Genomic DNA, 12,312 nt, shown 5'->3' with positions numbered 1-12,312 from the left:
TTAAAAACTTAATCATTTATTCCAAGAGCGTAAACGTTTTGTTCATTGATAATTATTACTCAGAAGCAAATCAGCAAGTTCTTAAAAACAAGTATAATATTTCTTGGTTCTAAGTAATAAAATTGTTGTATTAAGAGTTATGACGGTTTTCGGTTAAGAGTTATGCATAATTAAAGTAAAAGTTAATGTTTCTTGGGGTGAAACAATTAGTTACTTACACCAAATATATACATTTTTCATTTTAAAAGTTCTGACGGTATTAGATGAAGATTTACATGTTTGAAGTTAGATTTAATGTTTCTTGGGGTGAAACAGTAAGTATCTTAAACCAAATATACTTACTTCTTGGATGTAATTTATCTTATTTCATTTAAAATATATAATTTCTTGAAATGAAATTTTATATTTCTTAGATTGAGTAAATAATGTTTGTAGCGGGGGTGCGCGCGGGGAGAGAAGGGAAAGCCGAAATGACGTGAGAGGTGTGTATTATGTTCAATAACCCGTACGTTACAAGCTTATAACTCAGAACGAAGACGAGTTCCCCAGCCAGTTAGAGAGAGAGAGAGAACTGGAGCGGAAGCACGTTTAGGATAGTCCTCAATAATAGCGCGTAGTTCCCAGAGGGAAGCAGGGGACTATTATGTCGGAATTTGTATTCCTATGATTCGATACATATCAAGTTCCAACCGGCGAGCCTAACCAAATCGGGAAAAATCTTAACACCGCGATGTACGAATTCTATGGGCTGGGGTCAGCGCCATCTAGCGGGTTTTTTGGTAACTAAACCGGTGTCGCCGCTCGGCGCGCGAACTAAATCTTGAAGCAAAACTTTATTATTTTTCGATCTAAACGTGTTGATTCTCAAATGGAACTTGTAGGCATTAAATCAAGAATTTGTGATATGAAGCCAAGAATGTAATAAATCTTGACCTAAGTCCGTGTTGATTTTTTATTTAAAACCTGCTCGAATTATGAATGAAGTCTATAAGCATCAAACCAAGAATTATTATAATCAAGCCAAGATTGTTCTAAATCTTGAAGTAAAACCTTGATATTTTTTGATTTGAACTTGTTGATTCTCAAATGGAGCTTGTAGACATTAAATCAAGAATTTGTGACACAAAGCCAAGAACTTAATAAATCTTGACATAAATCTGTGTTTATTTTTGTTTTAAGTTATTCTGGAACTTTGAATGGAGTTGCAAAGCATCAAATCAAGAACTATTAAAATCAAGCCAAGATTGAACTAAATCTTGACGTAAAACCGTGTATTTTTTTATTTAAACTTTTATGTCTTGACTGTAGAACGTAAAAGTTAAATTAAGAAATTATGATTTCCTATTAAAAACGCAGAATTCTTGTAGTTAAATTGTGGTGAATCTTCTTTTAACAGGTTTTTATTTTTGCTTTGATAAAGGTTACTTGAACCAAAGACGTTTTTTAAGAACTAGCATATTCATACTAAAACGGTGTAATATTTTGTTGCAAATAAATACTTCTTTGATTCAAATCTGTCCTATTTGTACCAAATGTATATAAAGTTACGACTGAACAATTTTGATTCTTCTTTGAAAAAGGAATATCCCTTTAGGTTAAGACCATGTTATTAGATGAAGAATTATATTATTCCTTTTAAATAACAGTGTTTGAGAGAGTTTTCCGTCTTAAATTAAAATATCTTTTCTATCTGTGTGAGAAAAACCAAATTATGAATTTATGACTAACGATTATGTGGACAAACGGTACATTATGACAAGACTTTATACGAACCAATAGACCCTTTTTCAACCTTCATAAGTAGAATATGAGATAGATTGAATACGCAACACCACCATACAAAACCGCTACAAACACATGCGAATATGTGCCGTTCTCAAACAAAAGTCACTGCATTGTCGCTTACGCATAAACTTAACATGAATAAGTTTTGCTTGTAACCTCTGTTTGTGAGTAGTGACTCACAGCAGAAAAATTTAGCCCTTATGCTAAGCAACATTAGTACCCTCAACCGAGGTGACTTTAGGAAAATTTGAGGTTACTTTGACGGTATTTGAACGACTTTAAAATTAGCATTGTTCATTATTTACTAAAACTGTTCATGTAACTAGTTAGATCAATAAATATTTTTGTAAACCAACCATAGAAAATTGCGAATTTACTTAGTATGACTTTAAAACTAAATTTTCAAACTTGCCCCTGCGTTTTAAAGCCACCCCGGTTGACCGTAACAATAGCAGACGATAGCAGACGTTTCTGCTAATCATACGTTAAAAATATATACCTTTCACTAGAGAATGCCACATATATCCGTTGTATAAACCTCACCATTTGAGATATAAATAGCGGTTAATCCGAATAAGCACTTCATCCCAGAAATATCTAATGGTAATAATGATCAATGGACTATTTTGAGCATCTAAGATACATTCTTATTGGAGATATGGTAATATTTTCACGATCTTAATCTCAGTGAAATATTTATAATATAATCATAAATCGACAGAGTATTCATTCGTTCGTCATGGTGACAAGGTAAACCATGAGGAAACCGAATAATTGTATTCCTCATCATATTAGTGGAGTAAATGAATGAAAGGATGATGATGATGAATGAATGATGAGAGTAAGAGTGAAATGTATAAACTTTTGATTCCGATTCTTTCAGAGTTATTAGCATTTAAAAATACACTTGTTATTTCTCAGAACAAAACGCTGCTTTGATGGTGATGGTCGTTATCGGACATAATCTAACTATCGTCGTTGATAGATATCAAAAAGTAACTAGTGACGTGTTACAATAAAGCATTTTTTTATAAAAAAAAGTAAACTTTTCTTTTAAGTGCCAGGCTTATGAATAACATTTACTTTTTATGTGAAAATACATCCAAAAAAATGTGCTTTTCCTCATATAACATTTGATCTTTATTTTGCCCTCAGAAACGCGTACTTGAAATCATTCGGTTTCCTCATTTTACACCATGTTATACTTTTTATGTACTATGTTATAATTTTGTTGTTATTTAGGATACTTGTTCACTAAGCCTTAACATTGACAATCTATTGTCTAACATGAACTATCGTGCATCGCTTAGTTTAAATTATTCCTCCAAGATTTTACTCATATTAACTACATATTAATTTTGTCCCCAGGAAGCCGCAAGCCGGTAGTCGCCAGGTGTCGCAGTTCTCCCGCTACTCCGACGCGATGCTGCCGCCCGCGCGCCGCGCGTTCCAGCCCTACCTCGACTACGTCCCGCTGCCCTACGCGTACTGAACAACCAACCCCGCGCGGCACAGCTCGCCCCGCCACGTACAACACTCGGGCTTTAACTCTTCCCATATCAGGAGCATATCTTCCCCGCTTCCGAGCTTCTATTAGCTACCCGCAATATTTTTATATTTATAAATACTTACCTTTGCGATGTAGATACGCAATTAATATACCCTTTTTGAATAATCAAGTATTTTTCGATAGGTTTAAGCTCTTGGAATTTACTCCGCGCTAGGCGGATCGTATACAGGACTTCCAAACGACAATAAAGCACGTTGTATACAGAGTGCAATTAAACTTTTATCCGTCAATTCCCTATTGTAACGAATTTGACAATAAAAATCATAAAATCTGACAATAAATCTGTATGTTTTACAATCGGTGTTTAGAGTTAAGTAGTAAGATTTAACTTTATTACTTATATTAAGGGATGATAATGGAATATTCGGCGAGAGCCGCCGCTCACAATTTGAGCATATAATCTTAGGCCCATCTCTCACGAGGCAACTCTCAAGCGATTATTTACTAACTTCATTTCGCACACGGCGAAACGCATCGACGACGCGTTTGATATAAATCGTACGATACTGTCTTTCTGACGGTCTAGCACGGAATGCGTTCTCCCGCGCGAAACCATACATCTAGCGCGACTATTCAAGTAAGAATCTTCGCTCTCTAACGCAAGTTGTGCTAAACCGCCTGGTCGCACGCTAGTCGTGTCGTATACACGTTACATCTCAGTCGAGTAGCATATTTGAATAGTTTCGTGAGAGAAGAGCCTCATTGTTTCTTTTAAGTCGCGAATTTCGCGCAATGCTTTTGAACTAGGAGGCACAGTCTGAGCCCGACGGCCTCATCTTGATCTCTGTTCGAGCTGAACGCTCTCTATATCCTATAAGTTAAGAAACATCACTATTTTACTTGTAATTTATGGTAGTCGTAGCCAGTTAATTATATGTATATTTTACAATTTATGTACATATATTTTTTGTAATATTCGTAATACGTACATGTTTGTTGCCTACCAATTTATCTAATACTATGAAATGACTACACTGGAATCCTATGGAACGCAATAAAATTCAATGACTAGTCCAATTCCAAATAATTCCTATAGATTCTTGAAATAGAAACCCATAATTAATAACTGTGAAGGATAATAAAATAATCTTTAAAATACTGTAGTCCTTTGACGTTTTATCAGTATAATTTATCGTTGTGATTAGTGCTAAGTATATCGTTACTTGTATGATACTCCAAAAGCCTTCGAGACGGCTAGTCGGTCCCAAGTGAGGTAAATGCAATCTTCTCGAGCATATGTGATCACAATAAGCCATTTAAACTCTTTGTATTAAATTTTAACAGGTCACATGTCAAAGTTATGTTCGAGAATGCTCCACGGTCCGACACAAATGCTTTAACTACAATTAAATGTTTCATGTTTATTGTAATAGTAAATATTGTAAATTAGCGATTGGCGTTTTGTGCGAACGCAGCTTTTTTTAGTATCTGTGTACCCTATATAGGTGTAGGTGAACGCAGCCTAAGGTGATGTTTTAAAAGTTTTAAAACTAATGAATGTACTGTATCTGTGGCCTCGGACTTACAGCATTTCAAATTGTGAGTCTTAACAAAATTAAAAAGCATGTTTTACGACGCTCAAGTTCAGTTTACATGATTCCTATACCGTTTTTCGCACTGAAGGACAAGGCTGTAATCTAAGGAAGTTGTTACCTATTTGTGTACTATATTTATTATTATATCTATCGACTTGATAAGTATTGACGCGATACGTCGATTAACCTCACAGACTATAAAATTTGGCTTTAAAATATATTACACATGTATTATGGCTTTAAGCGAGTCAATGAATTCATTAACTTCTATTTATTGAGGTGAGTTACAGCTTGGCTGCGCTTGGTTCGGTCGGCGGTACCTTAAGGCTTGATCTTAAGGCTCAACCGCAGGCTCAACTGAAGGCTAGAGCAGCCGAACTAGCCAAAGTCACAACCGCTATAGTCTAAACGAAGAATCGCTTTGTCTCTCTCTATATCTTCAGTGCAACAGAGACAGTTGCGTTTCGAAGAAGAGACAGTTGACGATGGCTATTCGCCAGGTTCGATCGAACACAGCCCGGCCCGGCTTCGCTCGGCTATCCTATATGTTACTAGCGAAACATTATTACATAATTTTCTAACAATATTCTGTAGAGTTTTACAAATTATTTTATTGTCTTTTAAAACTCATAGGTAGTTAGCGTATAATACAAATGAGTAGTGTTTATTGACCGCGTATTGCAATTTGAATAGGTGTTTAATTACGTAATATCTTGAATTTCGGTAAGAGTAGAGATTTCGCAGTTTGCAATGGCTGCGTGTTCTGACGTCACTACAGTTAGAAAACTGCATTTTGTCTATACCGAGTACCCGCTATAGTCACGGGAAATTTTAGACAATAATAAAAAACCGATAAAATAAAAAATCTTTGGATGAATGTTGGGCTTATAATAAAACCGCATTTAAAGTTAGCAATTATGTTAAGAAAACACAGTGACGTCATTTGAAAAACTATTGCGCAATATCATATGAAATAATCATATCATATGACGTATATCAATATACAAATATATCAAGAACGCGTGTGTGAATAAAATATGACAATAAAAAAGGGAAACTGAAAAACATTCCATTCTCTTGAAAGTTTACCCTTGACCTCTAAATGGTTTAACAGTATTTATCTGTATAACTGGTCAAAAAATTATTAGCTATATAAACATAGATGTTATTCTAAATATCCAGTGCGGTCTTGTCAAGGAGACAATAATGACAAATGACAATAAATGACAATAAGGGGAATCTTTGCTAGTGTAAGATCTTGCGCCAGACCGCTACTGTCGAATAGATACTTATACACGTAAACTACCCATAATACTTAATGTTTTGAAATGTAACTATATTAATTGGTGGTTTTTTTGAAAATAAAGATAGTTACTCCAGAGCAGAATGATCTATTCTTGTTGGTGGTGACATCAATGCATCCCTTTATTTATCCCATTTCCTTTTTAAGTAAAATTGTAATATGATCAATATTATTTTTTAACTAAACTTAAAAGCTAGCTAATGTCTAAAATAGGCCCTTGAAGCATTGTACCAAGGATACTGGCGACATTTCCTCGCTGTATCGCAATGCTTATAAGTTGTGGTCACCGGTTACCTCAACCAGATGCTTCGCGATTTCTGTGAACAACTTGTTCACGCTGGGACTCCATGGACCTAGAGTTTCTACGCCAAAAGTTACAAAAAGGTATTCTTTGCCAAGACTTTTGTATTTATTACGTTTCAAAATTTCGACAATTTCTGCCGCTGCGCCCGCTTTTATCTTGGTCCGTTGGAGGTGAGACGGTGCCAATGTGTCTGACGCATGTAGCATCCCACACTAACATTCGTCCCATAAGGTGAAATACCCCATAATGGACGGTGATGCCATTATGGACAAAAAAACACAAATCCTTAAAAATAAGTATCTAAAATTAGTTTCTAAAAACTGACGGCTATGTACCATAAACTAGAGTTGTAGAGCTGTTTCATTTTGAAGTTTCAATTAATTCGGTTATTTCTGAAGGATTTGGCGACAAGATAAAATTCATCAGTTTACTGAAAAAAATATCAAGACGAATTCTTAGTAATGTTGCTAAGAGAGTTGAGTTCATGTAAAAAATAATAAAAAAATAATACTCGGTGTAAACTTGAATGCGTTTTACTTACTGCATTAGGCATGAGATAAGGTATAAAACATACTAGTTTGTTGCTCCAAAGATGGAACCAAAAAACTGTCTACCTCCTATGATGGACAAGGAACAATTTACAAAACCAAAATTTACAAGAAACAATCCTATGTTAAAATAACTCAAACTAATTGCATTTATGGTATATAATATTGACTCATTGAGTATCAGTTGGCTTTAAAAGTAAAATTTTAAACTTATTTCACTGTCCATAATGGGGGATCCATTACTGGAGAACTGCCGTCCATAATTGGAGAAAAAACACCTATTTTTAATTTGTTAACTATGAAGAAACCAATAGGAGTATCCATACTGCAATACGCTTGAAATGTAAAAGAAGGATTGGACATTCAAGATTTAACACGCTTAGCGGTAGAATTTTTACATTTATGAGTGAAATATCAAAAAGACGCGAAATTTTTTCTTAAACTGTCCATGATTGGGTCCGTTACCTTACTCCATTTTATAACTTGCATTTGTTTTATACCTACTTTATAAAATATATGCTGTTTACCTCTCAAGGAGGGGGACCACAGAACACAATTTAGATAGAAGAAACAAATTCATATATTTGTATAGGGGCCGAGCGTGTCAAATTTTGTACTGAAGTTGATTCTTGCCTGTAATTTTAAATATGTCTCAGGCTCTTGATTGTTCATAATTTTTGTGTTGTTGCAATTGAATATCACGTAACGAGGCATTTTTTATGTTTTGGTTGACTTCAACTTACAAAAATTGACGCCCGAAAGCTGCAAGCTGCGAGTAAAGACGGACAACTCAGTGCATTTCACTGAGTTCATTTGACACGCTAAGTAGATACGTTTAAAGATAAAGATAAAAGATAAAAGACATTTATTCATGACGCTCACAAACACGTACGTACATGTACACACAAGAATAGGACAAAAAACAGAGAACAGAACATTAAGTAAGCTTGCTTGCTTGCTTGCTTGCAGTAAGTTTGCTTGATCTATGGTATATATGACATCTGTGAGGGGGACCGACTATGAACTAACTATTTTGGCTCAGTGATCCAAAGTGAATCTTGGCTACCGATACGAGAGGGTGTGATGGGTGGCGACCCGTCCCGATCCTGCGCAGCCTGCCAGTCACTGACTTGAAGCTGACACAGATCCGCCGCCACACTGTCCTCCCAGCGATACCTGGGTACATAGCCGAATGGCACAAACGCTCACGAAACCAAACGCTCGATATATATCTCTATCGCTCTTGCGTATTGGCGTGACAGAGCCAGACTACCTTTCGCGGTGTTTCGTTTTCGTTTCGCGTCGCTGATTTGCCATTCGGCTACGGGCTACGGCACTGGGTCGACCCGCCGGACGGCCACCGGCCGGTCGACCCGAGAACGCTCGACTATGAAGGTTTGATAAAAACACGTGTGTCACACGAGAGGGGATAATATTCAATGAAAATTTAGCGTGTCACGGTTGTTACTTACATGTGATGCGGAAGGATGAAAGTCATGTTAGGCAAATACAAGTCAAAAATGACGAATAAAATGTGGAAGGTAGTAACTGGAGAAAACCGAAATGAAGTGAATGACTGTGTGAGAGATGATATGAAACGAGTGCGAGTTAATGGTGAGATTGATAAAATGGCGACCGATAGAGAGACACGGAAGATACTGTAACCACAAAATTAAAATTTTGAAAAAACCCCCGACCGCGATGTAGTGGACCGATTTTCATGAAACATGGCTTAGAACACTCCCGACTAACTCATAGACATACATAATAAGACAACACTTCAGACATAAAAAAACTAAATCTAAATCGGTTTATCCGTTCGGGAGCTACGATGCCACAGACAGACAGACACGTCAAACTTATAACACCCCGTCGTTTTTGCGTCGGGGGTTAAAAAAGGAATGCTGCGCCAACCCCAAGTAAATCTGGGATTTGAAATTATGGGATAAAAGTTAAGAGGAACATAAAAACAGCTATTAATTAGTCACCAATGAATTTCATGTCTGGTTTAACTTATCGCCCGTATAAGGCTTACACGCTGTATACTACATGTACTTTAGAGACACCCGTTTTCCTATCATATATTATGGTATTGCATGCAACATGTGCCTCCCAAGAACTGTAGCAGCTGCTACGAATGTGCTACGTCGCGCATCGTAGGCTCGTAACCATGTATCGTAGCAGATTAATTAGTTATTTGTTTTACAAGGGGGCAAAGTTGTTGTTTAACCGCACGTGTCAATATTGATACCCGAGCAAGCGAAAGATTCCAATATTGAAATTGATTAAAAAGTGGAATCTTGAGCGTTGCGAGGGTATCAAGGCACGAAGGTTAAACTTTGCCGAGTGAAACACAAAATTTTTCACCACACCAATTGGCAGGGTGCAAAGCGGGTGGAGGGGGTAGCTAAAACGATCACAGCGCTCACTGCGGCCAAAATTGACATCTTAGTCGCTGACTTACGCTGTCAAATCCATATTGCAGTAAACATTTTCATATCGTTTTTGAGATAAATTTAATATGGTTTAAACTTTCACGATTATTACACATCATTATTTTTAAAATCGGGACTTAATCGCGTATAACTACATATTAAACTGACCTCCAACGTTTCAAGGACGGCGTTGTCCCCGTGGTCTCGGAGAAGACTGGCTTGAAATGACATCAACACCTTCTGACAGCCGCGCGAGTTTTTCGAACTACCCGCACTTGGTTTTGATTATCAACTTGAACTGTTTGCGCACTAGGGATGTTACTCTGTCGACATACAACACTGACGATATTCGATTTAACGACTGTCGATATTATTTTCGGCTTACACTTATTAATGACAGGATTCCATGTGGATGAGATCCTAAAACCTTCGTCCCGATTGAAATTGCGATGTTTTTTGATTTCAATGGCTTCACGCACTTTTCTACTGTAGAAATGGCGTTCCGTGGAAAGGACTTTAGGGTCATGTAGTTCGATCCAGTGGTTTGGCCCTGACTCTAACAAATGTTCAGCCACGGCAGACTTGTTGACCTGACGATTTTTCACAGCCGCGATGTGCTCCTTTACCCTTTCTTCTATGGTGCGCTTAGTTTCTCCAATGTAGGAGCTACCACAACTGCAATCAATTTTATAAACGCCAGGTGATTGAAACGGTATAACGTCCTTAGGTGATCTTAGGCTTCCTGCAACTTTGGATAATGGCGTGTACACCGTCTTTATAGAGTACTTTCCAAGTACTGTACCAACCTTATCCGTCACACCTTTAACATACGGCAGAAATGCCGGTTGTCTGGACACCTCAGGACGTTTCCCCTTGCCTTCCGTCTAGGTTGCCACTTTTTATTCTTGTACCCGTTCCTTCTAAGCACCTCCTGAATATGTGACAACTCATCCTTCAAATATTCAGGGTCACACAGATCATACGCTCTATTCACCAGCGATGAGACAACTGACTGCAGGTGGCGCGGGTGGTGGTGAGAAAGGGCATTCAAATACCTGTCAGTGTGCGTAGGCTTTCTGTAAACAGTGTGAGTTAGGGTTCCGTCCACTCGACCAATCACTTTCACGTCTAAGAATGGCAAACTGCGCTGTGATTCTAATTCGTACGTAAACTTAGTCCTTGGATGAATAGAATTAAGATATTGGAGAAGTTGCTCCACCTCCTGCTTACCACCCTTCATAATACAGAAAACATCATCCACATATCGCTTCCACAACTTCACTGCCCAAGGCTGCAGATCTACACTGGCCTCGATATGCTCCATCCAGATGTTTGCCAGAACCGGTGCCACAGGACTACCCATGGCAACCCCATCAATCTGGAGGTAATGTTTTCCGCGATACAAAAAGTAGCTCCCTTCCAAGCAGTTCCTCAGCAGCACCATTATTGTCTCCGACATGCCACTATCGCTCAGTTTCCAAATATCCTGAGGGCTGCCAGCATCCGCCTCTTGAAACTGCTAATAAAAAACAATTATTCGGACTTGGACAAAGTGCAGTGTGAGTTGTACGAAGTACATTGTATGTGTAGTTCAGTGTTGTCACGAGAGGATTTCGATTTACTCGATCGCATTACCTACGAGCAAGCGGGTCGTATTTTTGAGTCTAGTAGTGATGTGCATAACAGAAAATATGATAGACTGCTTTATCGATATAGGAGAAACGTGAGTACGGGGAATATTCGCGATGACAAAACTACCACCACAGTTGTTAATTTATCGAGTGCTACTTTGGATGATGCAACTGTCAGTGTACTGGAGAAGGGGTTAAATTTTGCTATAACCCCTAAACGTATTCCTTATGAGACCGTGATCTGCGGTGTTGAGGAGGCCATAACGCGCAATAAGGTACCGTCGTGTGACGCGGAAGCGTTAAGACAGGATGTTGCCGTTATCCTGAGGAGAGCCAAACTGCCAAAGAGTAACACCACTACAGAGGAGAGGATAGCCCTTAGAAATCTGAAGAATAATGAAGATATCTTAGTACTAAAGGCTGACAAGGGGAATGCCACAGTAGTGATGGACACAGCGGCTTATGATGGTAAAATACGACACTTGCTGGATGACGATCTTGTGTACAAACCTGTTTCGTACAACCCTACTGCTAGGGTTACTCGTCGCATTAGGGCTGTCATCAGAGACTGCAGAGAGATTTTCGAGGAAGACGTTTTCAATCGTTTGTACAAACCGAAGATTGTGCTACCGCCTAAGTTGTATGGTTTGCCTAAAGTACATAAGACAAACGTGCCGTTGCGGCCTATCGTGAGTCAGATTTCTTCTCCCACTTACGATCTTGCAAAGCATGTTGGATCGGCAAGGTGTTGCAGCCGCTTGTGGGTGGTACGTCGTCTTTCGTGAAGGACTCTCGTCACTTTATAGACATCCTCAAAGAAGTAACGCTGGAACCAGATGAGATAATGGTGAGTTTTGATGTGGAGTCACTTTTCACCAATGTTCCCGTTAAAGAATGTCTAGAAGTTGTCAGAAGGAAACTGAGCGATAGTGGCATGTCGGAGACAATAATGGTGCTGCTGAGGAACTGCTTGGAAGGGAGCTACTTTTTGTATCGCGGAAAACATTACCTCCAGATTGATGGGGTTGCCATGGGTAGTCCTGTGGCACCGGTTCTGGCAAACATCTGGATGGAGCATATCGAGGCCAGTGTAGATCTGCAGCCTTGGGCAGTGAAGTTGTGGAAGCGATATGTGGATGATGTTTTCTGTATTATGAAGGGTGGTAAGCAGGAGGTGGAGCAACTTCTCCAATATCTTAAT

The 12,312-nt window shown here is 38.3% G+C and overlaps 1 protein-coding gene across 1 annotated transcript in view; it reads left to right on the top strand.

The window, feature by feature from the left end:
- LOC125237502 overlaps positions 1-6,266 on the top strand; it is a 234,480-nt gene extending 228,214 nt beyond the window's left edge. Inside the window, exon 8 of the mRNA XM_048144622.1 lies at positions 3,154-6,266. Coding sequence (XP_048000579.1) covers positions 3,154-3,277 — 124 coding nt within the window. The 3' untranslated portion in view covers positions 3,278-6,266. The remainder of the gene's footprint in view (positions 1-3,153) is intronic.
- The last annotated feature ends 6,046 nt before the right edge of the window (positions 6,267-12,312 follow it).

Source organism: Leguminivora glycinivorella, chromosome 21, assembly GCF_023078275.1.
Source record: "Leguminivora glycinivorella isolate SPB_JAAS2020 chromosome 21, LegGlyc_1.1, whole genome shotgun sequence".
In the NCBI taxonomy this organism is placed as follows: Eukaryota; Metazoa; Arthropoda; class Insecta; order Lepidoptera; family Tortricidae; genus Leguminivora; species Leguminivora glycinivorella.
This window is presented reverse-complemented; position numbering and strand designations above follow the sequence as displayed.